A 26448-nucleotide genomic window follows, 5' to 3' on the forward strand; every position below is an offset into this window, starting at 1 on the left:
GTCTCCTGGATATAGGTTATGGGTAGGTTTAGTTACTGTACTTGTGCAGGACAGCTCCATGACAGCACTGTGTTTAGGTTCCTGAGGCAACTCTAGACCTATAGGTGATACAAGTGCATTGTATCTGTGCATCATGCATCACTGCAGCATTCACTGAGCAGCAGTGAATTTTATCCCCTTTGAGAGGCCATTGTGGCTGTGCTCTTTCTCCAGCAGCAGCTGACATCAGCAATTGACTTTCGTGGGTATAACAGCTTAACACTTCCTCTATTGGCCTTGGGAATATAGCAGTTTATAGCTTTAAAGCCCCTGAGGTAGAAATTAAGGTTGAATGTATTTATTTATTTCAGTTTTTCAATTTGTACAGTTTCTTTTTTGAGAGTGAAGGGTGAATTCCGTTATTTTACCAAAAATAATATCAATCTAAATATTAATAATTGGATCTACAACATTTTCTTCGGGAGGCTTGTGGTTTGGACCAGTGGGTGTGGAGTCTCCTGTTTTTCCATGTGAAAACTACCTTGTTTAGGGCAAATCCTGAGCTCTCAATAATAGCCATTTGTTTAGGTTTAACAGAGTTTTTTAGGTTGTAGAATGACATAGAATAATTCAGGTTGTAGGTCTCCAGCTGAGTCTGCTGCTTAAAACAGGATCAGACTTGAGATCAGAACAGGTCACTAAGGGCTTGATCATTCAAATCTTGAAAACCTCTGAGGACAGATATGGTATGACCTATCTGGATAGCCTGTTGCACTGACCTGCCTGTCCTCATGAAGAAAATAAGTGCTTATTTATGTTTTAAGCAAGGTTGGGAAGGATTTCCTGTAGCTTCTCCCCTCGCTGCTGTTGTATCAGGAGCCAGAACTGAGGCTGAAGGGGAAATTTTCTTTAGTTGCAGTAGAATTCTGCTGGGGCTTTTGCAATGAAAACTCTTGGTGACACACCAGGCTGGTGTCCAGATGAACTGGGGGAGAGAGAGGTGGGTTATATGAAGAAAAGAACAACTAAGTGGCAAGAGGTAAACTTCTGGGGCACGGGACTTGCAGTCTTCGGAGCATTTCTCTGGGGCTGTGTTTTAGCCTGTGCCTCATCTCCAGTGACCATCCCTCCTGGGAGTGTGTGAGACACATAGGGAGAGATCTGTACTTTCTTCACTCTTGGTATAGAGGCATTCATGGGTGGACATGGTAGAGAGGAAGTCCTGAAACTTTCCATGTTACCTTTGTAGAGATTCTATTTCACTTTCTGCCTCATCCAGTTCAAGAACTGCTTTTAGGCAAGTGGGACGTGTATCTCCATGTCTTGCCTGGGACAGAGGCTAAGGGTGGCAGAGGTGAGGGTGCCCTGGAAAGTGGCAGCAGTGGCGAGAATGGCAGGCAGCCAGCCCCAGCAAGTGCTGCCACTTCTAGAGACTTGTGGCTGTGATCTGGCGCCTGTCCTGCTGAGAGGGGACAGCACAGCCCCTGGCAGCTGCAGGCTCCTTCTCCTGTTCCTGGCACTGCTGGCTGCCTGCTGGGCTTGCCTGGGTCACTGGCCCTAGCCATAGCCTCACACCAGTCTGCACCATTTCCTTGCAGGGCATCTTCCTAGACATGTTCCTGTCCCTCTTGAGAGCATGTCTCCCTCCAGAGAGGAGATGAGGCAGGGATTCAAAAGCTTTGCCAGAAGTAAAGCTCCCTGGAGCTTTGTGGTGTGTCCACAGGTGTTGACATCCTGTTGTCATTGTTAGCAGACATCTTCAATTATAGAGCTGTGAGAGCCCAGGTCTGTTTTTCACGGGGCACATTCAGATAAGAGGCCATAGGCTCATGTGGGCCTGCAGGGATAGGAAACAGGATCCATACAGAAGGTGGAGGTCTGATTCCTGCCTGCAGAAAAGAGGAAATTTCATCAGATTTCCTCCTTTGCAGCTGTTAAGAAGATGGAGGAGTGGGAGGAGGACAGGAAAGAGAGTCTACAATAGGCTATTTCTGAAATATGTTACTTTTTATTTCTAGAAGTAGTCTGTATTTTTTATTTTCCTCCATTGAATGTGGCAATTTCTAGATCTTGGATGCATTAGAAGCACTAGCTATCAGCAATGGCCAATAGCTTTGCCACAGATTTTTCTTGATTTACCTTCTGGAAAAGCAGGTGTGTGGTGGAAGTTGCTGAATAGATCAGCTGAAGTGTTACCCTTGTTTTGCCAGTGTGGTTTTAACTCTGCAAAAGCCCTGCCCAGGTCAGGAAGCTTGCTTTTCAAAGGCATTATTGGCTTGATACAGTCTCACCATATTTTTTCAGTCCTCTCTTAATAGCATTTCAAGTATTTCATTACTTCTAATACCGACTCTGGCTTTTCCCTTCAGATAACAGATTGTTTAGACAACCGTGAAATAAAGGAAGTATTTAATTACTTTGCCACTTTCCAAACCCTAGTATGTGCTATCTGTTCACTAATGCATATGTTTTTGTGTTATTCTGGAAGGGGAAGCTAGGGGTGAAATGTATGCTTATCTCCAGCTAACACAATCCAAGATATCCTACAGTTTTAAAAGCTTGTAGGAGCTATTCCAAACCAACTGCATTAATGCCTGATGATGAGCGATTTGAAAAGGAGATTAAAGCACAGCCATTCAATTCTCAAACGGGCACATATTGCTTGCTCTGAAACATTCTCTCCAATGCCCTGCTGAGCTCCACACTGATGTGGTTCAAACACACTACAAAGAAGCAGCAAGCATTGCCTTGAGGAACTAGCACATACTTTTATTTCCACAGTACTCACTCCACGCTGTGTTCCTCTCTCCAGGCCTCCCCGGTGGAACTGGATGGAGCTGACAGCCTGCAAGCCAAGCGCAGCCCCGGCAGTGAGGCACCTGCCCCCTTGGAGTGCCCATCCCCAGGTGGGTTTGCTGCTGCCCTCACCCTGCCCCTGCCTGTCCCCGGCTGGATGTGCTGCTGCCCTCGCCCCTGCCCTTGCCCTTCCTCACTTATGGGCCTGGGTTGGCACACCTTGTGGCAGGAATCCTCTAGGAGCATCACCAGCAGCACCATCAAGGCTCATTAGAAAATGCTCCAAATGTCAGTTATCTTGACACAAAATGAAATTGCATGCTGTCAGAACAGTCATTCACTGTAGCAGCCTCCCAAGAGTCCCTGTGGCAGGAAGTTTTTCAGATGTGTCTGGATAGAGTGCTGGAGAATCTCCTCTAGGCTCCCTTTCCCACAAAAGGTAGGACTAGATGGTCTGCTGAGGTTCCTTCCAGCCTGGGCTGTTCTGTCATTCTGTGGTTGAAATTATGTGCCTGAGTTGTCCACTTGGCCATTTGTGCAAGTGAAAAGCCAGTGCCGCAGCATGCTGTAACCAGAAAGCAACAAGGGCAGAAGCTACCAGTCAGTAATAGTTTCTGTTTGACACATTTTTTCCCCCAAGACATTAAGGAATGGGAAGAAAGAGCAAGAAGGGGCATTTCAGTCCCCATATGGGGGCTTTAAATGGACAGTATTGTGCAGACTCCTAATTTTCTGCCTTAAAGCCTTTATGCATGATTCCTAATCTGAGGAAAGGAATTTGCTGCTAGAATTTTAAGCTGTTTTCCTCAAAAGTGTGCTTCTGAAACATTGTCTTTGAGTAGGCACTTTATTTTCTGTGTGCTGTTATACTAAGTTTGTGGTATTTTTTTGTTGTTCATTTTTTTAAATGGGTCTATCAGAGTTCTACTTGGTATGGGTAAGTAAAAAGTACTATGTCAAGTAGGTGTATAAATGAGATCTCTGGCTGTAGTTGGTATGTAAGCATAATGCTCCTATTTGTTGGGGATAAATATGACTTAAACAATTGAGCTTTGCCCTCAAACATCAATGAGGTACCATTCCCCAAAGATTAAAAGCACATGAGATGTTAGCAAGAGCTCATTAGCTGCTTTAATTACTTTGGCTTCTAGATGACAAAGTACATAGTTTAACAATTTTGAATTGCGTCTGGCAGGTAATGTAGAAGGTGCAATCTTGTAATGAAATGACCAAATTCTCCTCTCAGGAGTCAACAGTGATGAGCTGGTGCTGTCTACAAATCACAAAGCTGTCTTGGCTTCAGCTCCCCAGCTGTCAGAAATGCTAAACCTTAAGTATTGACAGCAAATTTTAATATCATCTGGCAAGGAAAACTGAGGCAGCACTGCAAAAATCAAAATTATAAAGTAACATGGAGTTTTCATTATGTCTGCTTTGGAGGGATAGATGGGGTTCAAACTCTGTGAACTTCCTGTAAACAACCTCCTCTGCTGTTCAGTACAAGCCAAACACTTCCATGCTGTGGCCCCTATGCCTCTAATGATGGGGAAACAGCTCCAGAGGAGGGTGCATCTGCCTTGGCAGCAGTGGCTCCAGTCTCTGCTTATGTCCACATTCTTAGTGGAGTTGTAGGCTGCATCTCTTTCTTAGCTTACACTCCCATCCTGTCAAAGAGGTATATTCAGAAGCTGCCAGTGCTGCTGTGGTTGGAAAGAGGACAGGATTTGAAGTTTCTGCTTTAGGAGGCTGGACAGATGTCTGGGTGCTTATTGAGTGCCTGGGGTGCTGGCGACTGCTCTGCTTCAGTGGATGGTATCAGCTATCAGCAGTCCAGCTGTCACAGTCAGCTGTAGACCTGTGTGCTTCTAGTCTCTTCTCCCAGAAACCAGTATCAATTTGTTGGGTTGCTTTAAGAATCAGATGACAACTAGGTTAATTCCAGTCCAAGGCAGCCTGTTAGCAGTTTGTTTATCTGATGCTTAAGTGATTGTCAGTGGAAGTGGTAGGTTTAGTGAAAACAGGCAAATATACTCCAGTGCTGACTGTGAGACCATGTCATATAGCTACTTATCTTTGTAATACCTTAGGGTAGGATTCATCACATGACTTCAGTAAAGAGATCTTAGCTCAGTAGGCCCATTGTAGGTTACAGCACATCTCAGCCAGAGGAGTGCCTGAAATAGAAGTTTTTGTGACTCTTTCCCAAGGACTTCTCTGTTTTTGTTGACCATGAAGGATGCCTCATGATGCCCAAGTCAGGTGTAAGTGCATATATTTTGGTAGGTGAATTTCATTATTTGAGTCTTGTCTTCTCTGAGAGATTAATTTTTCCTGTGTTGAAGAAAAAAATTTATTTTTTCAAAACATCCAATATATCCAGTAAGAAATTGGACTGTAAGAATTAGGTGTGTTTTTATTTGAAAAAGCACCTTAACCTTGCAACATTATCTCTTATATGTGTGAATTTGGTTTAGATCAAAAGCAATTCAAGTCAACTGCAGCTTGTGCCAGCCCTGTTGTGAAGAGATTAGAATTTCTTCCCAGTCCTGTCCCTTCAGAGGAAACTACTTCAAGCAAGAAAGATGTGAAGAAAGCTGAAGCAGAGCAACAGAAGGACACAGCACTCCCTCCTACACAGGAGGTATGTACAGGCAAGAAAAAGCGGGAAAACTAACAAAACAAAACAAACACAAAAAAAAAAAAGAAGAAGAAGATCTTACAGAGAAATGTTTATTGTGCAAATTGGTATTTTTCTCCATAAAATGTCCCTTCAGGAGTTCATTCAAAACATGACCCTGAAGGACAATTTCAACTGCCAAATCCTGTGGTCATCAGAGAGTTCCCCCTCAAAAAGAATTCCACAGAGTCTGCTTGTAGCGTTTGAATCTGTAAACTGATGAGACTAGAAATGAGAACTTAACCTACAAACCCCAGTCCCACCACCTGTTGGGAGGGGAGAGTATCCAGAAGATGTAGACAGTGGAGCTTATCTTTTCAGTCCTCCTGAAGTGCTGAACAAGTGCTGATGGTGGCAGAGGTAACAAATGGCTGGGACTGTACTGCTCTTTTGGGTAAGTTAGATGTTGGTTAGTTAGATATTGTTAGAGGATTGACTTTGGTGTGCTGGGCAGTGTAAATGTCAACGGGAAACCATTTATAGGACTTCATTACTGCAATTCCCTGTTGTCATTCTGGAGAGAGAGGCTTCATCTTTGATAAGGTGTTTCAGAAAATAAGTAGAAAGGGTTTCAGCTAACCTTGATTGAACCTGTTGCTTTTTTAATGCTGTTTTCTGCTCCCAAATGTCTGAACAGGTGATTAAAACAAAATATCTGGAAGAAAAGGGGAGTGTAGTGCTGCCATTTTTAAAGAAACTACCTGAAACCAGCCAAGTTACTCTGCATAACTCTGGTCTACAAGGTGAGAAAAAAGCATTTGGAAAACTCAGCAGACAGTAGTTGAATATGGACATGTGGTGTTCGGGGAGATGTGCCTAATCCATGACTTGGACAGTTTTGGAGTTAGAACAGTTATTTTCTAGTTTCATTGACTGATATTGGTAGTGTGGCTTCTGTGATGAAAATTACTCTTCTGGCTAGTCCTCTTAAACACAACAGCAGAAATTTGACACAGCAGAGTGAGAGCCTTATCTTGCATTTACCTGGCCTAGCAGTAAAGGCTGTATTATGTCAACGAGTGTTTCATACTGCTGCTCACAGATGAAAATGACTTAGCAATTGGCGTTATCTCACAATAAAATTTTCTGGAGATAAATTCTGCTCTTACCTGGAGATAAGCTCAGCTGCTCTTGTGGAGCTCCTTTCTGTAGAAGAACAATACAAATATCTGGCCACATCCTTGAATTTGACCACTGCCCTACACAAGCTCTTGCAGTGCAAAGCCTTTTTTATTCCCTTGCCTTCATGACAAAGTTTTGTTTGAGACTGATAATGTTTAGTAGTTTGATTTTATATTTATTTTAAATATGAATATATGTAGGTATTGTGGAAGGGAAAAAAAAATCAACTGAGGTTTTTTTCTCCATAAGGACTTCCTAGGTTGTTAATCTGTAGGTAATATGGTAATTATGTTATGATAAATATGGTAAATGCTTTCAAGGTTAAAACTACTGAAGGTGATCCACTTGAAAAAACTGAAGAGGGACTTTTTAAAAAGCCCTGTAGTGATGGGACAAGGAATAAAAACTTTAACCTGAAAGAGAGTAGATTTAGATTAGATATTAGGAATAAGTTCTTTACAATGTATGTGGTGAGGCACTGGAACGAGTTGCACAGAGAAGTTGTGGTTGCCCCATCCCTGGAAGCATTCAAAACTGGTGTGGATGGAACTTTGAGCAATCTGATCCAGTGGAAACTGTCCCAGTCCATGGCAGGGGGAATCGAAACTAGATGATCTTTAAGGTTCATTGCAACCCAAACCACTTTATGATTGTTGAAAAAGGAATGGAATTCTCACCTTTTTTTTTAGTGGGTATGCGCTACCCAAGCAGATTTTGTGGACAGTATCATTTTATGTTAAGCAAATCAAACCAAATATCAAGTAACAGGTTGTAGGTCTCTTGTCCTGTCAGTTTTCTGACTGGTGCTGAAACACTTGGCTGCACTCTAGTGTTCACAGCATATAGAGCACTGAAAGGCTCACAAGATCTGTTAAAACCTGTATCTGCAATAGGAATGAATGCAAGCACCTTGCAAAGACTCGAAAGAGTGGCTGCCCTTGCATCATGTGCTAGAGCTCTCATGTAAGTTCAGGTGCCATGTTGCAAAAGCAGCATTTAAATACAGACAGTCCATGTGATCTCCATTATCAATTGGCTGTCGTGGACCAAAGCAACTGTAGACAAATCCCTCTTGTGGCCAAGGTGGCTCAGGTCTGAGAGTCTGTCATCACCTTTTCACCACACTGTTTCTTGTTTTGTCTCTGTGCCGTTGCCTGCAGAGCCGCCCCGCGGGGCCATGGTTCCGCTTAGGGTCCGCAACAACTGGCGGCGCTCACAGTTTTTCTCCCAGTCAGGTAAATGCGGCGCTGAGAACAGCTCCAGCCCTTGTGCTGCTCCAGCCAGAGGCATCTTTGGACACGGGGCTGGGGTGAAAGCTGATGATCACGGGGACTTGTTCTACCTCTCGCTTTCGTAGAAAACATCTATTCCTGCTGCACAGTTGACAAAGAGCTGTTGGGTTGCACATTGTTTTGATGCTCTGGTTTCAGGCACCCAAAAGAAATTCCTTGCCTATAAATAAATACCTTTGTATTAATTTCTTCAAATCAGTCTCATTTTCAAAGACATTTGGATAGCAAATGGCAATGGTTCTCTTCGTAACTGTGGCTCTTGAATAGTGTAGTCCCATCCTTTTAGCATCACTGTACTTTTTCCTTCCTTGCACTGAATCATGAAGGGAAAAGTAGATCAAGGTAGGTAAGACCCAGTGTCTGAACACTGCTAACATCTGTGGCCAAAAGTAGATTGGCATTAGCTAGTGGTAGAGTAGAACCTGATATTAGTTAGTATTGTGTTCCTCCATACCCAGAAAAAAAAGTAGTTTTGTTGGTGATGGGTATAATCTGGTTTTCTGATTTATTTGCTTGCAATTAGTCCTTGCATTTGGTTGTGGGAGTAAATAGGAAACTAACATGAAGCTCTTATAGAGATACAATGTAGATTTGTTTACTCAGGAAACGAGGGCTAAGGAAATTTTGCTGTGTTAAGTTTAATCTTTCATTGTTCTGGTTTTTTTTTAAATAGCTGATTCTGATACTGGTGATAAATCAAATGTGAGTACCTTTTTTATACTATTGTTTGGTTCAGCAATTTGTGTTTAGCAGAAATTAATTTTTTATGCAAACTGTCTTATAACATCCCTAAATCAGTATGAGAATTTTTTCTCATGGACATGTGAGAGGAAAAGTCCAACCCAAATCAAGGCATTGTCTGAATCTGGAATTCATGCATTCTCCTCTTATCTGGAGCTAGCTGTACTGTATTCCGTTGCTGGAGCCACTAAAGCTTCACAATCTCTAAATAATATGTAGTTCTAAATTATCCATTGTATTTTAAATGCATAGAAATTGAAGGACTTCACAATTCTACTGTTTCCTCAATGAAACAAAAAAAACCAACATACCACAGTGCTACTCTGAAGTACACATTATTTCACATTCTGTTTGTCATATAGAAATAGACATACTCTCTTCCCGTGAGATTCAAATACTACTTATAGTGGAAAGGGATATGACAGCAACTATTTAAACTTGCCCTTGATTATAAGGATTTTAAACTTATCATGGAATAGCATCCTTAGTGAAGCCTGAGGATTTATTTAATTATGGATAAAAATTCAAAGTAAGGCTATAGGCTGTTGCGCTAGCAGACATAAAAGGAGAGAATATTTTTCACAGCCTAAAATTGATTTTCATGTTGTAAGAAAGATTAGAGAAGCAAAATATGTATGTTCTTTAAACTTGAGTCCCTGGAGGTGGCTCTGTTCAGTGATGCTTAGAGCTTTCTTTAAGACCTTTTCCCCCACTTCAGTTGAAGTTTCCCAAGACTTTCTTTGCAAACCAAATGATTCTTTTATTATGTGGCTACGGATGGGCAATCCCAAATGTCAGTGAAGCTAAGAATATTGTCTGCTAACTGAGAGAACCCTTATCTAGTACTCAATTTCCCATTGTAACACCATCAGCAGGGCTTAATCAGGCACAGTGCAGTTTGTTTTTTCTGGTAGCTGTGTGAAGTGTAGTGTCACAGTCTAATAGCTTGGTTTTCCTTCATGTAAGCGTTTCAATTTTTGGGCCTGGGATCCAGAAGAAGAACGAAAGCGCCAGGAAAGGTGGCAGCATGAGCAAGAACGCTTGCTTCAGGTAGGGAAGAAACTGTATGTCTTCCACTGTGTGGTTCAGCTGTTGAATTGTCCCTTTGGACAAAAGTTGGGAATTTTGTGTCACGTTTTCCACATCCTCTTTGGATGCTTAAGCAAATTCTGTGGCAGTGGAGTGATAAATGAGCACACATGCATGTTCTCTGTGATTTAGGCACTCTTATGTCTCCCTTCCCCACTCCATGGAAAGACCAAAAGAACTTGGTCTTGCAATCCAGTGCAGAGTTAAACCAAATGTGTAGGTCCTCAGTTATATTATGCTGAGCGTAGACTGCAAAACACTTAATTACTTGGAGCCTTTTTGTCAAGACTGACAGTTTGCTAACCCTGATGCCTATGCAACTCTTCTTTAAAATTATGGTCTTAATAGTTTTCTGTAGAACTCTGCTTTGTTCACAGGTTCTTCTTGGAAAATATCAAGCTAAATTTGGATATGAAAGGACTTGGGTTTGAGAGGGTTTTGTGAGAGAGGGAAGTATCTTCAAGACAACCATTAGTTTTGCTTAGTGGTAGAGTAAACTTTAAAAGTTTTATGTTTGTGTCCTAGTTGGAAGAAATGCAGTGGACATGAGAACCTGAATTTCCCAGTCAGTCAAGAGTATCTTTTGAAACTGTAACTAGCTTTGATCTCAAAGTAATCATATCTTTGTTCCACATAACAGAAGAGCAAGCAACTGTCAAAGGATGGAGAATAATAAAATGTGATCTTTTAATCCTTTAAGAAGGGCTTGTGTATCTCTATGCTTTCTTGTGATCGTGTAATTTTGTGCCTCTTAAAATGGTGTAAAATTCTCATAATAATTTTTCTGGCACATGTGGATGCTCTTTCAGTAGTAAATGCTTCTCTTCTGGAGTAGACAGATGTGGTTACCAATCTGAACAGATGTTGGAACCAGTGTAAGAGGGCAGTGGAAGTCACCATTCCTCTTCATATTCAAACCAGTTCTGGCAAACCATTTTAAACACCTCTTTGAGATATTTTTTGTGCAAAACTCGGTGAAAACAATTCTTAAGAAATCACCCCTTCAAGGAAGAAAATAAGCTATTTAGCTAATTGTAATCTTAACTCTTTCAAACCTCTACACATTCTTCACTTCTCTTTTGAACTTGCATAGTTATTCATCATTCATTAAATTGTATTGGCATATCTCATAAATTAGTACCAGTATCTGCAAAACCTGCTTATTTATATGCTGCTTTGCTGAAGTTTTTAGTGTACAACCATTGTCTCAGTGTTTTGGGGTTTGTGAAATATTTTTGAAGCTTAATACTGTAAGATAAACAAAGAAATTAAACTTCTTCAAATGTATCAAAAATTCCTTGAAGTTTGAAGGTGTTAAATGTAAGTCATAGAACAAAAATGGGCAAAGTGTTTTTTTGACACCCATATATGTTTCCAGTTTTTATCCTTTTATTTCATCCAATTTCTGATTACACCACTCTTAGCAAATTCATTCTTGCTGTGGAGATACTAAAGAATTTACTCTTAATACTGAATGCTCTGAATTTACCTGCATTTGTATCCATATACAGGAGAAGTATCAGAAGGAGCAGTGCAAGCTGAAAGAGGAATGGGAAAAGGCCCAGAGAGAAGTTGAAGAGGAGGAGCGTAGATACTATGAGGAGGTATAAGGCTCAAAGGAGGAGGTTGTTTTTTGAGGGTTTTTTTAATATTTAAGTACACCCACTTATGGGAAGATTTTTTTTTTTTGTTACATACCCAGATTAATTAATGAAAATCCTCTTCAAGGCTGAATTCTGAGGAGTATTGTTTCTCTTAAACAGTGCCATAGATGCTGAGGAGAAATATTTAAATATTTGGACAGGTATCGTCAGCACCTCTGCATAGGTGGGGGTGTCTAATTGCTGTGCAAATCTGGGTGAGTCAGTAGAGCTGTGTCTGGGCATGCTCTGACTTCCCTATGGGGGCAGAGCCCTCTGTATTTTGGCATATACTTGGTGCCTAGACTTGGTAGAACTCCAGATGAAATTGTTGTCTGCCTTGGGTTTGATCGCGGATTTTGTATTTCGTAACTGGCGTTTAAAAAGAAATCCACAGATGTTCAAAGCTTGCAGTTGTGGAATATTAACAGTCTATTAGATAGTGGTTTTCTTCTGTTGTATGTGGGTTATTATTGCAGGAAACTGGAAAATATTTATAAATGTAATTGGATGGTTTCTCATCTGTGCTTGAGGGACATACTTCTGGTCTAAACAAGAAAATTTTTTTAACTTTCAGAATAAGTTTCTCATGTACCAAGGGCAATTTCATACTTTTATATTAAACTTAATACACTGGCGCTCTGTGAAACAGTGGTTCCAGGCAAGTGAAATATTCTTTCTTGTTTTGGAAATTCCATCTCAGCGGTAAAAGAAATGGAAATGCAAAACATTGAAGCAAATTAAAAATTGAGGTGTTACCACTATTCTTGGTACCACAAGTTCTTATCTATCCATCTAAATATGACACACAGCCAAATCTTGTTTTTCTTACGTGTTTCATAAACTCACAGGTTACATTCTGTATTTTTAACCCCCACTCTCTCCTGATTCTCTTTCTTTAGGAACGCAAGATAATTGAGGATACTGTAGTTCCGTTCATTGTTTCTTCAAACTCTGCTGAGCTCCTCTCCTCTTCTTCCTCTACCACTGAAGGAAACAAGATAGTGGTGAGTTTCTCATGGAGTAGTAAAGCACTGAAGAGTGAGACATCTTTAGTGCAAAGTTTAGTCCTTTGCTAAAAGCTGTCAAAGTCTGGGAGAAGTAAGAGTAAGGGTATTCCCTGGGTCCCTTTTCTAAGTGGTGATACCTCAGAGTGCTAGAAGGTACAGATTTTCACAACTGAATAGCTGCATTTCCAAGCAAACTTCCGCCATCCCGTTTTCAACTAGAGGAGAGAATGATTCTTTCTGCAGCTGCCTCTGTTCTTTAACCAGTGCTGGGAAGCTTTATCTTCCAAAGCCACCAAAATCTTAAGTGGTTTCCCTGAATCCAAAATCTTGAGTGTAAAATAGTACTTCATATATATCTCAGGTGAGACTGAATCCTACCTCCCCAGTTCTTTTCTTCTCTCCCATCATCCCTCCTAGAAAGCAGCAAACCAAACAGAGGAATGTTTACTCTCTACATTTGTTTTTTTTTTTTTTGACTCATACAGCACAGAATGTTTAATTCAATGCATCTAGCATCTGGTTAAATTAGTGCTTGCAGAGATCAGGGAATGACACCCCAGGTGAGACCACAGTTGAGTAAAAGTGTGATTCACTGACATATTTTTCTCTTGCCTAAGGCACCTGCACCCAGTCACTTGCCATTTTCCATTCCACTTCAGGATTAGGAGTACTGTATCATTTGGTTCTCCTCTCACTCTTCCTGCCCCTCTGTTCTCACTCATCCCTGTGCAAAGGCATCAGCCATGGCCTATTTTCCACGTGGCTGTGTAGCAGGAACTTCCTTGGTAGAGCTGCTTATGCCAGTCAGGACACTGCCTGCACCCAGAAGTGAGGGATCTCATGCATTGCTTCCTCAAGCTCTACAAGTCAGGAATGAACCACTCCTGTCCCACTTTGGAAGTAGGACGGATGTTGCCCTTTGAGGATGCCGAGGGCATGTGAATAATGCTTTGCTCCAAGGCAGTGACAACAAGCTGAGGTCACTCATGAAGTCCTCACAAGTCCATGGGGAGACTGTCTAGACTCTCAAAGTAATTAAAGGATTTCTGCCAAAGAGTATGTAATGGAAAGTTTTAATTTGCTGTCCTTCGCACCATAATTGGTACCTAACTTACTTCATGCTCAGCTTATTCTAACTAGTTGTTGTTTCAGCTGAAATCTTAATTAAATCTAAAGTTAGCCCTACCAGGGTCAAATGGTTCTATTATATAAATGTGAGATGCTCTTTTTGATAAGAAGGTATGTCAACACAATATATCTAGGGGTAGCCTGTGCTTTTCCCATGTGTGTGCGTGCCAATGCCAGATTCAAAGGGAGCTCCTTACCTTGTCTTCTGTCTTCTAGAACTCAACTGATTCAAACAGCTGTCCAGGGGAAGGCAAACAAAAAGAAGTTGCAAAGCAGAAAATGCTGCTCTGGGAGCAGGACAGTATGTCATCTCTGAAAAGCAAGGAAAGTGAACTCTGGCAAGAAAAGAGGAGGTATGTATTACCCCTAAGCACTTCATTACCCTGTGCAGCTTTATGTTCTGTTGGCTTCTGGGCTATCACATGTGCCCACAATTGTTGCTGAACATCAGCACTTGATGGCCTTGGTACAATGTCTCCTGAGCATTATTGACTGGCCCTGCAGACCCATGAACATGTGGCAGTGCACAGTTCTAGTTGTGCGTATCAGAAGGCTTGGCTTTTCCTTGTATGGCTTGGCCAAGAGGCTGTCACAGTACACCTTAGACAGCTCAGACATCTGTGTACATCACTGCACTGTGTCTTGTGTACATTTCACAAGCCATCTGAAGGACTAAAGGAGCAGTAGCTGTTTTCACTCAGAACCTGTGTGAGATTGTCTAACTTTTTGTTGTGTCCCCTGCCCTGTTGTTGTTGGGCGGGGGAAAGTTCCAAGGTTTGTGAGTGCTGGCCTTTCAGGCACTTGGCTTCATGGTTTCTCACAGAAACCTGTAGTTTCCAGCCGGCATAAAAAGACCTGGAGAGCAGCTCAGACTTTTTCCACAGGCTTTATTATCGTCCCTGAAGGGGTCAGGCTACAGATCCAAAGATGGGGGATCACACATGCACCTTTGTAGGGTTTGGGGGGATCACAAGTAAACCAATGGAAAACAGGGTTAATACATTTTGGCCAACTACATTATCTTTCTTTGTTTGGGACAACCAATTATAAAGAACCAAACCTAACCAATAATATTCTAAAAATATAAGAAGAGCTGACATTTTTCTAACATGAGTCATTCTAAGCAAGTAGTTTTTCTTATCTCAAAGCAGGTTCCAGGGGACTGTGCAGGGCTGTTTGCAGAGATTCATCTCCTCTACAAGATTGCCTGGCTATCTCAGAAATGCCATAACCAATCTTGCCAGGTGGTGCTTAAAGTCCTGGACTTTGCTCAACTGCTAATTAACAGGTTTCACAAAAGAGAAGAGGCATCTGATGATGCTAAGCAGTGTACAGAAAATATGGATAAAAGCTTTTTTTCTGTCAAAGAAGCCCTTTTCCACAAATCAAAAATGATCTTCAGCACATCTAAGTGGCAGTTTGAGGTAATCAGGAAGACACAGACTATTTGGAGACAAACTTGTTCATTCATTGACATTTTCTCATTGCTTTGTCATTTCAGAGTTGACACAATAACAAAAATCTTTTTTGTAAAAAATAGACTGATATTCAAAAGTCTGATTTTTGCCATTATATTCTAGATGACATTTTTCCTGGCTTTATTTATACAATGCAACTTTTGTTTTATTGGCAGTGGAAATAAAATGTTCTCAGGATACCCAGAGACTGGTATCTTGAAAGGAGGAAGTGAACAGGAGCACCACATGCCAGCGACGGAGCTCAGCTCACCTGCCAGACTGAATCTGCCGCTGACTCAGGATGAGAGTAAGACTCTTCCTATGCATGTGTTCTTGTCCAGATAGAATCAGGCAGAAATCTAACTCAAAGGGTTTTGGAAATTGACAGTACACATATATCTTCTAAACTGGAATGTCTCAGACTAAAAATTTATTTTACGTTAGCAAAGGTAAGTATGTTAAGGTGAAATTTAAGCTTCTCTTGTTTCCATCAGAGAGGAGAGTTTCTGCAGCAGGTATCTCATTTATAGGCCTGCATGTTCACAGTGGCAGTTAAAATGGTTATCTTCAAATCTTTTACATAATCTTACATACATATAAGATTTATCTTGATACAGAGAGCATATTTCCAACACTTACTTTGTGTTTTTGTAGCTAATTAGATTCTTCATGTCCATTTCAAGCCAGTAAAAACCACTACATGTGATATGTAACCTTTTCAAGCCAAGCCTAAAGTGACACCTGCCTCAATTTTGTCATTAGTAATGTCTAATGACATTTAAAGTGAATTTATTTTTTTAGCTCCCATAAGTATTGATGTTTTTGAAGAAAGGAATTTCCCCAAAACATTGCTGTCAGGAGGTCACCCTAAAAAAAGGCAAATACATGAATTTAGTATCATTATCTATCTAATACAAGCAAAGTGTGGAAAGTAAATAAGTAGGACTAAAGACAGAAAATGAATGCAAGTTTTGAAGTAAAGTTTTAGATTTTTGTTTTCAGTTCAGCCTAAAAATTCAGTATTCTAAAAAAATGAAGTGTCTGTGGATGGAAAAGTTTTTAGTATTTTTTCTTGCTCCAAATGCAAATTTGATCTATTCAACTTAGTAGCTTTGCTTTCCTTGTCTCAGTTTTATTGTACTCGTAGTTCTTTGATAAAAATTGCACAAAGAAGAAAAAGAAAGCAGAATATGTATTATCCAGCAATACAGCCTTGGGGATTTGTAGTAGTGATTAAGCAAACTTAACAGGTCTGACAGTTTTAAACTATGTCTGCTAATAACCCTGTTTCAGGGTTTTCTTAGGTTCTTTTCAACATTTTGGTCCTCTGCAAGTATTCTGAGAGCTCCTTTCTTGCCTCTTAAAGCATCCCATCCTTGCTCCCTCCTTAAGCCCTTAAATAATTAGGTGTGTGAGTTTATTGTCTTGGTATCAAAATAGATAACAGGCCTTTCATAGGCCTCAGCAAAGTTTTCATTCTCTAAACCAGGTGGTTGGCACATAGCAGGGTGTGAGCTTCTTCCCAGCCTGTGAGCCACAAAATTCATCTTGCAGGGTCCAGGTAATGTGCTGTTTCTCAAAGATGGGATAGTTGGCTGCCTGGGTATTTCACAGATCACTACTTTTTTGCTGTGAGGCTGTTATTGTCACTGAGACATCTGAAGCACAGAAGAAAATTACAAATTACTGTTCATCAGTGGGTTTATGGCGAGCAGTGACTATACCACCATCCCCTTAACTCTTGCTGTGGAGAAGTTTGGATCCTCCAGCATGACAGAAGTTTCAGTCTCTCTGGTGCTTCCTTCATTATGTCAATACATTATTTTCCCAAGTGTTGTTTGTGGATGGCTGTTCGACCTTGCCCTTTCGCCCTTCAGAAATACATTCAGCAGCAGGCTAGATCATATGTATGTGTGCAAAAGGATGTTCCACAGAGGTCTTCTGATGTAGCAAAGCCTGTCTCTGACTTTGGGGGGGTTTCTGAGAAGTTTATTTTAAGGAACAGTACACCTCTCTCCTTTGTGGTGTGCCCACAATCTATGATGGTCTATAAATACTGGCAAAAGCATTTTGCCTCAAATACTGAGTTTCTCCCACCTCTTACTGTAGATGTCTCCTGGAGCCAGCAGCTGCTGACAAAGCGATCTCCACAGTGCATGGAGGACTTTCTGCAGAAACCATTCCCAGGCCAGACTGTGGGACAGCAACCAAGCTCCACAGGGGAATCAAGGAGGTGAGAACATATAGGTTATTGAAGAGATTGAGAAGTCCTACTTGCTCTGCTCTCCCTTATATTCCTGCTCAGCATCCCTTACTGCTTGGGTTTGATTAGTCCTGCAGTGTCAAGACACCCTTTGTGTCTGGCTTTCCCACCGAGGCTGCAACCATTTATCTACTTCACTTCTCATTACAGGCAGCAGGGTTACTACTTTCAGGAGGGAGCATGCCCCCTGCATTCCTCCCTCTCCTTTATCCATAGCCCTTCTAGCACAAATCTGCATAACTTTTCACGTGCTTAATTTGTTTGAAATGCCTGAGACAAACATTTTTAGCTACTAAGTAGCTAAATATGAGGGTGAGAATGTCAAGTTATATCTGCCTCTTTGAAGCTGATATGCAGGAGCTTCATTGCCCATCTTCCAAACACATATCGATTGCTACTTTCTAGTCCTTTAAAGATTATTACTTTTAAAAGAAGATACTTATAGAGTAGTATTTTCTTTCTGCTGTAAATTTTGGTGAGGTCTTTTTTCTTTGCTGCCTGTGCTTTTGAGTAAGCCTTACTGGACCTTAACACCAGCTCTTTTGGTAAATAAGGGATCTGTTTGCCTTGTATTTACAAAAAGAAGCTATGTGGCAAGAAAGGAACATCTGTTTTCATTAGCATACATATGAACACAGTCTTCTGCAGAACCTGTTACCTCTATTAAGGTTGTATCCAGTCAAAGCTGATGTAGATTGAGGCTTGATTACCTATTTCTCATTATTTGCTTGTGTGTGTGTTTGAGAAAATTGTTATTTAATCTGTAAACTGTTTTAAGCAGTTAGTTTGGATCAGTCCTGTGATTTCTGATAACAAAAAACCTGGGTTTGCTCACCAAACTCTTTCAGAGTAGCATGGATACAAATTAACCATTACCCAAATAAACCAACTTTTGGTATTGGTAGCTTCCTTTTTACTCAGTAAAGGGCGAACAGAGGGTATGGTGTGGTGTGATGTGGTGTGGTGTGACTTGGCTTAACCCTCCTTCGTCATGGTGGGAGCTATGATGGATTGGTGGGGTGGGCAGGAGTCTGCACATGGCTGATTTCCTTGTGAGATAACTGACTGAGCAGTGAGCAGACTAAGAACCAAAAATCCAGAAATTCACTAACTGGAATTTCTCCATACAAAACCTATTTTTATTTGTTGTTCTGCTGTAGTAATCCATATTCTCTGCTGTATTTTAGGGTTGGCTATCATGAGACCTTCCGATCTGGGCCATCATCTCCCTGTTCTCCTGCTGCTCTAAGTCAGTCACCCAACAGGTACTAAAGGTCAATAAGGAATTGTAATGGTTTCGTTTGTTTGTTTTCTGGCTAATGCACTAAAAATGTAATGGTTTAAGGTTTGCCAATTGTAATATATTTCTTTTTTGTTGTGAAATAGGATTAAGAGTAAAAGTAAAGCAGGCCTAAAACTTAAAAAGGAAATAAAGAAAAAAAAACTTTATTAACAACACAAATAATAATAATAATAATAATAATAATAATAATAATAATAATAAATTCAGAATAGATTTTCAGACCAGTTCCTCTTTCCCCCTTTGTTGCAGTTTAACAACATACAGGGACACTTCAGGCAATTCCTTACTTAAATAATCTTTTTCAGTTCACTTTAGGGAGAGGAGTTTCTTCTTACTTTTAAGGATGAGCTACGCAAAGGCAGAAGTTCTCTTCAGCTTACTTCTCTCTGTTCATATTTCATTTCTAGGAACAGAGATCCCCTTCTTTTCCTCAGGGCAAAGGATTCTTCAAACACTTTACACCTTGCTCCACCCCCCCCCCCCGTGTCTTTCTCTTTTTTTATGGTTTAAAGGAATTTTTTCGTGAAGTACAGTCCACCCCTATAACTTACAAAAAGATATTTCAGCCAACCTTCATGGCATCTCCTCATTTTCCTTCCATTTAGAAACTTAGCTTTTACTTCATTGACTTGAGTATATCCTTTCTGTTCTTCTCCCTCTCACCCAAAAAAGATGAAAGTCTGTAAGTCTTATCTGAGCATTGGGAAAAAAAAATTAAAATCTCTCCCAGAAGTTGCAGGGGCTGTGCCAGGCCATGCTGGAGCTGTGTCAGGATCTCAGGGTGCCCAGGCCACGCTGGAGGGGCAGGACAAAAACCGCAAAGCCCATTTAAAGAAGATATTGGTAACAAGCCTTTGGCTTTATGACTTTCTTCTGGTGCTAACTACATTTAGTTCCAGCCGCAGCCCGGGGTTCTCCCTCTGCCCTGCCCAGCACACAAAGCCCTGGGGGCTCTCCCGAACCGGGCCCGGCTGCCTCCCCCCAGCCCGTGAGGGCGGCCGGGCGGGCTCGGCCACCCCAGGGCTGCTCCGAGCCGGGGCAGGGCAGGGCCCCCCGAGACATGGACACACCGGGAAAAGGCGAGAATCCCAGCAATGGGCCTCTCTTCTTAGCTACTAGGGCCCCTGGTTAAAGACGGGGCCCAGCAGCCTCTGGAGCCCGCTCCTGCCTGGCCTGGGCCGCATTGGAAGCGGGCCCGGGCCAGGTCGGTGTTACCTTGTGAAAGGTCGGAAATGAAAGAGAGCTTTCCTAAGGTTTACTTGCTTCAAATGTGATTCACGGAGCGAACCGACTTTTCCAATTGGTTTCTCAGACTGTCAACAACTAAACCAGCCTCCAATTGGTCCCATCAATCCACAAAGAAAGTTCTCATAGAGAAAAAACTTCCTAGTGTGCCCTCCCCGCAAAGTAAAACCAGTACAGGAATTTTGCAGGCCAAACACATCTTGTAGTTGCTGGTGAACTGCCAGAGTGAAAATCACATTCGTATTATGTGGATGCACTGTTAAGTCTGCTAAATGCTGCAATTCATAGCTGTCCATGGGATAAACATGTAGCTCCTTCTCCCATATTTCTTGCCTGCTTCAGTGTTATGTTTTCAAGCAACACAGTTCAGAAAGAAGCTCTAGAGCACTGCTTGATCATTGAAGTTTCAATAAAATTGAAATGGGCCAATATAAACCTCAGTCAAAATGTGAGCTCAGAGCACTTAAGCCAGAGGATGTCTTCATTGTGAATAGTCATATGCTCAGGAGTAAGATCTTTTCTAGACCTTGGCACTTGCAGATTTTAAAAGAATTTTTGCCTTTCATTTCCAAACTAGAAATGCATTTTGCTTTTTTGATGATTTTTAATTTGCCCACAATCATGCTAATCTCCTGGACATTTGATTCTCTCGAGCAATCTGTACATCTTTCAGTGAGTTATGTGTACCAACTCTAAATAAATGTTGACTGTAGCCTGATTAAATCACTGATAATTTGGGGCATATTAAAATCAATTTGCTTATTCAATAGGGTAAATTAATACAACACAGATAACAGCAAGTTTCTTTCTCTTTAAATTGCATTGTTCTTCACTTTTCAGGGCAAAGCCCTCCTTCTGATGTCATTTGCATTGACATGAAACTATTGGGAATTTTTCATGTGAACAGTTTATTATGTTTTTCTAACCATAGCTGCAGTTTTGGTGGGATTGCAGATCATGTCATTGCTACAGGTCACTAGTTGTGATAGCTACTTTATATTATTAAGCAGCTATATTCTGATCTGAGGATCCTTTGCATGACCTTTTTCTGAAATAAATCTTAGTTTTGTAAACAATGGATGGGATGTAATTAATTTTTCCACTAAAACTTTAGAAAACTCATAAAAATTTCCTGAGATCTGAGATTTTAATTGCTCTTGTAGTAACTCTGATAGTGGAGAAGTAAAAAACACAGGTGAACTCAGGAATAACATAGAAGCAGAAGGGTTAAGGCTATAGGAGGGGGAAAAAAACGCAAAATTATTCTAAAAGGAATAATGATAATGAAGCAACAAGACAGTCATGTGTCTATGCTGCCTGTATACATGGTGGGCTCAAGAGCTGGAAGCAAGGACAATTTTCTAATAATGATGAGTTTTTCTGCTGCTTCTGTCTGTCTTTCTCTGTCTCTCTCTTTTTTTTCTTTTTTTTTTCTGAAATGGCTTTTTGTCATGGTTCAGTGCAGCTCTGTCTCTGTTGGTGGCTTATTATATTGTTGTATCAAAACCTTAAAGCAAGAGATTGTAAACTTGCTTATCTGAGTAGTATTTCATCAAATTGTCTTTTCAAGACTTGTGAAGTATCACAATGTTTCTCTCCTGCTTTCAGCCCCGGCTGAAAAAAGCATGGATGACACAGAACAACAGGGGATCCCTTTTGGTCTGAGGTTCATCTCACTAGGCCAAGCATCAGTTCTGGCAGGCTGACAGGCAGGAGAGAAGTGAAGAGCATGAAACCCGTGGAAGTGGGCGCTGCACTGCTATTAAAACCATTATGAAAGAGGGCACCAGTTATTCCTGGGGCTCTGAGCTTTCACCCACCTGTCATCCCACAACAGATTTATGAGAATGGTCTAGGCAGTCCTTCAGGACTGCTGAAGGAGAAAATTTAAATATTTTCTGCTTTGCAGATGGAGGTCCGATTTCAGGTTTTCTCTGACTAGTTTTAGTATTAAGTGGCTGCAGTAGCGCAGACTGAAATGAGTTAGCCAGTGCCTGGTCTGTGCTACTGTAGTTATGCTGTCACTATTGACTTCGCCAGCTTGATTGGGTGCAAGAACAGCATCCCTGTTTTCTGACTTGCAGTGAGCAAGTCCATTTGTAAACAAATTGAAAAATTTCCAGGCTGAGAGTCTGATTCAGGTAATATGTGTGAATTGCTGTGGCATTGACTGAGTCTAAGTAACCTTTATGATAAGAGTTGTGAGGCGCTGGAGCAGATTGCCCAGAGAGACTGTGGACTCCCCATCCCTAAAGGTATTAAAGGCTGGGTTGGATGGGGCTCTGAATAACCTGGTCTAGTGGAAGGTTCCCTGCCTATGGAGGAGCTATGTATGGAGCTACATAATCTTTAAGGTCTCTTCCAACCGTAACCATTCTGTGATTCTGTGAATCCACAGGCATGGCTGTCTGTCATCCAGGCCTCTGTTTAGAGGCTTGCATCTCCCTTGATCTAGCACAGCAGACTAGCAGGGAAATGTGTCTGAGTTGCTGTGTATTAAAGCATTTTAAGCCCTTTGATTGCTTATCTGGAAGGCAGACATGCAGGTTGATTCAGTACCATGGCTGAAGGGTCAATGTGTATTTATGTAAACTCCGCCAGTGCTCCTTCCACTCCTTCTGAGCCTCTTGATAAACCTATCTAAATATTTGGCTTCATTTTAGCATCAGTTCCTGTGTTCTTATAGCCATGTTTGTCTCCTAGATCTGTCAGCGGGAAGAAGCTTTGTTCTACCTGTGGTCTCCCTCTTGGAAAAGGAGCTGCCATGATTATTGAAACACTCGGTCTTTATTTCCATATTCAGTGCTTCAGGGTATGGTTCTTGCTTTATTAAGAAAAATCTCAAGTCATGCACAGTGCAAGTATAGAGTAGATGTGAAACTGAAAATGAGAGGTCCAGGGGATTTACATGATTATGTCTGTTTAAGTATGTTTCTAAAGTTAATGTGTTATTTTTCAGTCAAACTCATTAATTGGACTAAAACCTGTGATCAAGCAAGCAAACTTAGCTTCTGTACTTACAGGGGTGAGGGAAAGCATCATATAGCATCATATAATTTCTCTGTTGTGCTCATTGTTTTTTAAATACAATGTTATTCACCTTGCGATTTTTAGGTGTTTTTTTTCTTTCCTTCCAAAAGCATAATCAGTCCCAGAGCCATCTTTGATCTTCCCCATGGTTGGAAAGATTTGACTATGGAATTAGTGGTGTATTCTGGCTTTTACCAGAACTATTTCCTGACTGTTCTTGAGTGTTCCAGTTTGGAAATAACCTGAAGTGTTTTCTAGAGAACTCAGAAAGTATTTGTTTCCATTCTTTCTGGCTCAATTGATATTATACATTTGTGAAGACTTTTTTGAATTTAAACATTTATCCAGACTAAATCTCTGGCCTATTTAAGCGTTATCCATGACAACTGACCTGCCTCAGAATGCAGCCTCAAAGTCAGATGTCCCATACAATTATTAGACTTCACTTCTGTCTAGTGGAGGCTGCTGAAATCTAGTCCTAAACACTTTTGGCTCTATTAAAACCCTGTTACTGATTTGCAGTATTCCCCAGGAGTATGGGCTGAGTTCTAGGGAGCAATTTTTCTCACTGTTCCAGGAACTACTTAAACAAAAGTAAAAATTTTGCTGAAGAGTTGTGACAGATATGGTCTCTCTTACTTTCTCTGTTCTTCAACTGGCAGTGTGGTGTTTGCAAGGGACAGCTGGGAGATGCAGCCAGCGGCACAGATGTCAGGATTAGAAATGGTCTCCTTAACTGCAACGATTGTTATATCCGATCCAGAAGTAAGTACCAAAGACTAGGAACTCTAACAATCCTGAGGCCATGACTTTAGCTGGCAGGTTTGTCTGGCTCTGACACTCAAGCATAGCTTCACCATGGGAAGAGGAATCTTCCCATGTAATTTTAATTATTTTCTCCTATCAGAAAAGATTTCCAAGCCCATTAAATTTTGCCCAGAGGATCTCTGCTCAGCACTATCAGACTTAAAGGCTGTTTCTGTGGATAAACATAAACTCTATACTATGCACATATATTGCATGACCTGGAGGCTTGGATCTCTCACATCACATGAGACAATGTAGATAATTCTACCCAATCTAGGACCCTGGGCCATGTTTGGAGAAGTTCCCAAATTTTAAATCTCTAGGCCTCTGTTTTATGGACAAAATGGTCATGTAAAATACTAAGAACATTCTGTAACTCATAGTGAATCCTTGTGGTGGTATCCCCAGATAGGTGCTAAATGGTTTTGATTGCCAAAAATTTTGAAGAATGAGCCAGACAATTGCATGTCAGAAAGAAAACTTTGTAATTTTGCTGCCTTTGAGCAGGTCACCTAAATGTCTTTCCAAGTCCTGGATTTATGTGACTGATACCAAATTACTAGAACATTTTAGCTTCACCCCAATGTCACCAGTGATGGTCAGGGCTCATGCTGGTGTCCACCTTGTGGAAAACAGTAAGATGCAAAACAGTAGGAGTAATTGTTGTCTTCCTGTTTAGATATTATTTGGTATATTCACTGCCTACGGTTCCAACTGATAAGTGGAAATCTAGAGCTCTTTTAGCTTGCTATTTCCCTTGTCCTCTCTCAAAAGCACTGGCTGTAAAAACCGAGAAGTAGGAAAGGAACCTCCCTACCTTTGCCAAAAGAAAATTGGGTGCTTTTGCTCTGGTGCTTCAGGAAGGAGGTACTTCTCCATCAGCAGAGCTAGAGGGTGCTATTGCATAACTGTTTTTTTTGGCGATTTTTTTTTCTTAAATTCTGCTAAGAAATGTTATCAGCTTTTTATTATTTATTTAACCTGAAATATTTAGAAATATCTTTTTCCCTTCGTGCTTGATACTATTAACCTTCCTCATGAGGATGAGGGTCCTGACCCTTAAATACAGATTTGCACATCCATCTTTACATAAAAGAGAGGAAGGTATAAAAGTGATAATTTCCTTTTTCTTCTTAGTCCTTTTTGCTTATATAAAAATTGATGTCCCTTGAGGATAGATAAAGACTCAAATAAATTTTCAGTTTATATGCTGTAGAAATCACTCTTTTCCTTATCATTTCTACAGCAGTGTTATTAAAAAATACATTACAGAGCTGTGTGCAGTGTTTCATGTAATAATGTTTTGCATTTGTTCATACCGAGTAGAATGGTAACCAAGTCCATGACAGAGGAGATAGGTTTTGAGAAAATGTATGGCTCCTGAAGAATAATAATGGCAACGGGGTTTTAATTTTTACTACAAATTGCCTCTTCCTGCTGTGTTTACTGGTCATGCAAAATCTTGAAATCCAGTTAGCTGAATTTAAGCTACAGTAACTGCAACTGACAATTCAAAGGGACTGGTTTTGATAGAACTGCAAATACTGCTAGTTGCTAATTTTTAACTAAAATTTGATGCACTGCACACCTGAAATTAAGAATAAACTGGTTCAATGTTAGTGATTTGCCTTTCGGTTCTGGAAATAATGGTGCAAAATGTCAAATCAATTGTTTAATTGCATGGCTTGTGCCTTCCTGCCCCCGTGGCTGCATCTGAAACCTGTTCAGCAGTGGGCAGAAGTGACAGTCTCCAACTAACCTAGGATGAGTCAGTATAGTTTGGAGACATGTATGAACATCTCGATTAAATATTTTGGCTCCCAGAAGCTTATGTGAAAAAATGGATGATTCTGTTTCAGAGTAACTCACTGAAAAAGATGACTAGCATTAAGGATTATGTAGTGGTCCAGGGTCCAAAAATATGTCTGGTTTTCAGATAAAAGTGGATGGGGTTTATATCAGTAGGTTGTTTCTGTACAATGAAACCTCACAAGGAAGGAAATTCTCTATTCAAAGTCAAACACAGGGAATGGTCACAGATTGATGACTGTCAGAGCCAAAGGTGAGAAGCAAAGTCATGTGATTCCCTACACAGCCAAATAACACAAGGAGTATGTAGAACCAGGTAGCACAAACTAGGCACAGCTGAAGATGATTCAGCAGTCCTTTCTTTGCTTTACTGTTTTGCTGCTGCAGAACCTGAAATAAATATACACACAAGTACTTTGGCTGTAAAATAAGACAAAATTTCATGCAGAATGCATTCAACATGTGGCAAGGAAAATGTATTTCCATGGGAATTATGCTGAATCCGCTTTGTAGTAGTTACTGACCCAGCTTTGCAATAGAAAGAAAGAACAGGGCACAAATATATGTAGCTCCCAATGCTTTTTTTTTTTTTTAAATTGTTGAGATCATGTAAAGAAGAGTGTATATTTGTTAAAATTTGTAACCAATTACTTGTTTTGGTCTTGTTTTACATAGCTGCTGGACAGCCAACTACATTGTGACATGACTTTCAGTCCTAATAACTTTCAAGAAGGAACTCTCTTCTCATATGTATCGGCTGCCTCCAGACAATCACTTGTAAAAGCTTGAATCCATGGACATGATGGCTCTCATCTTGTTTTTAAAAACTCACAAAAAAGCTGCACCTGCTCCTTTGAAATGCAATATGTTGGTTTTTGCTTCCTTAAGAAATTTGCAAAATATGTATGACCATGTTTGGGAAGGCAAAGCCTAAGTAGTATAAATAAAAACAAAACCACTTTCAGGTATGCTTATGATACCCAGTCTGTTACCTTGTTCTTTTGAAAGTAATAAGAGAATAAACATGCAATAAAGCTGTTTTGTTTTAATATTTCTAGCA

At 40.7% G+C, this 26448-nt stretch overlaps 1 protein-coding gene across 1 annotated transcript in view; it reads left to right on the plus strand.

Moving 5' to 3' along the window:
* The window catches only part of LIMCH1 (LIM and calponin homology domains 1), a 66433-nt gene extending 40344 nt beyond the window's left edge, over window positions 1–26089 (plus strand). Inside the window, 16 exon segments of the mRNA XM_062493635.1 lie at window positions 2792–2885; window positions 5238–5416; window positions 6090–6195; window positions 7735–7809; window positions 8540–8568; window positions 9574–9657; window positions 11208–11300; window positions 12239–12343; window positions 13691–13827; window positions 14623–14625; window positions 15108–15238; window positions 17041–17164; window positions 18382–18468; window positions 22446–22554; window positions 23435–23537; window positions 26064–26089. Coding sequence (XP_062349619.1) covers window positions 2792–2885; window positions 5238–5416; window positions 6090–6195; window positions 7735–7809; window positions 8540–8568; window positions 9574–9657; window positions 11208–11300; window positions 12239–12343; window positions 13691–13827; window positions 14623–14625; window positions 15108–15238; window positions 17041–17164; window positions 18382–18468; window positions 22446–22554; window positions 23435–23537; window positions 26064–26089 — 1485 coding nt within the window.
* Window positions 26090–26448: the final 359 nt, after the last annotated feature.

The sequence above is a fragment of the Cinclus cinclus genome, chromosome 5, assembly GCF_963662255.1.
Source record: "Cinclus cinclus chromosome 5, bCinCin1.1, whole genome shotgun sequence".
Lineage (NCBI taxonomy): Eukaryota > Metazoa > Chordata > Aves > Passeriformes > Cinclidae > Cinclus > Cinclus cinclus.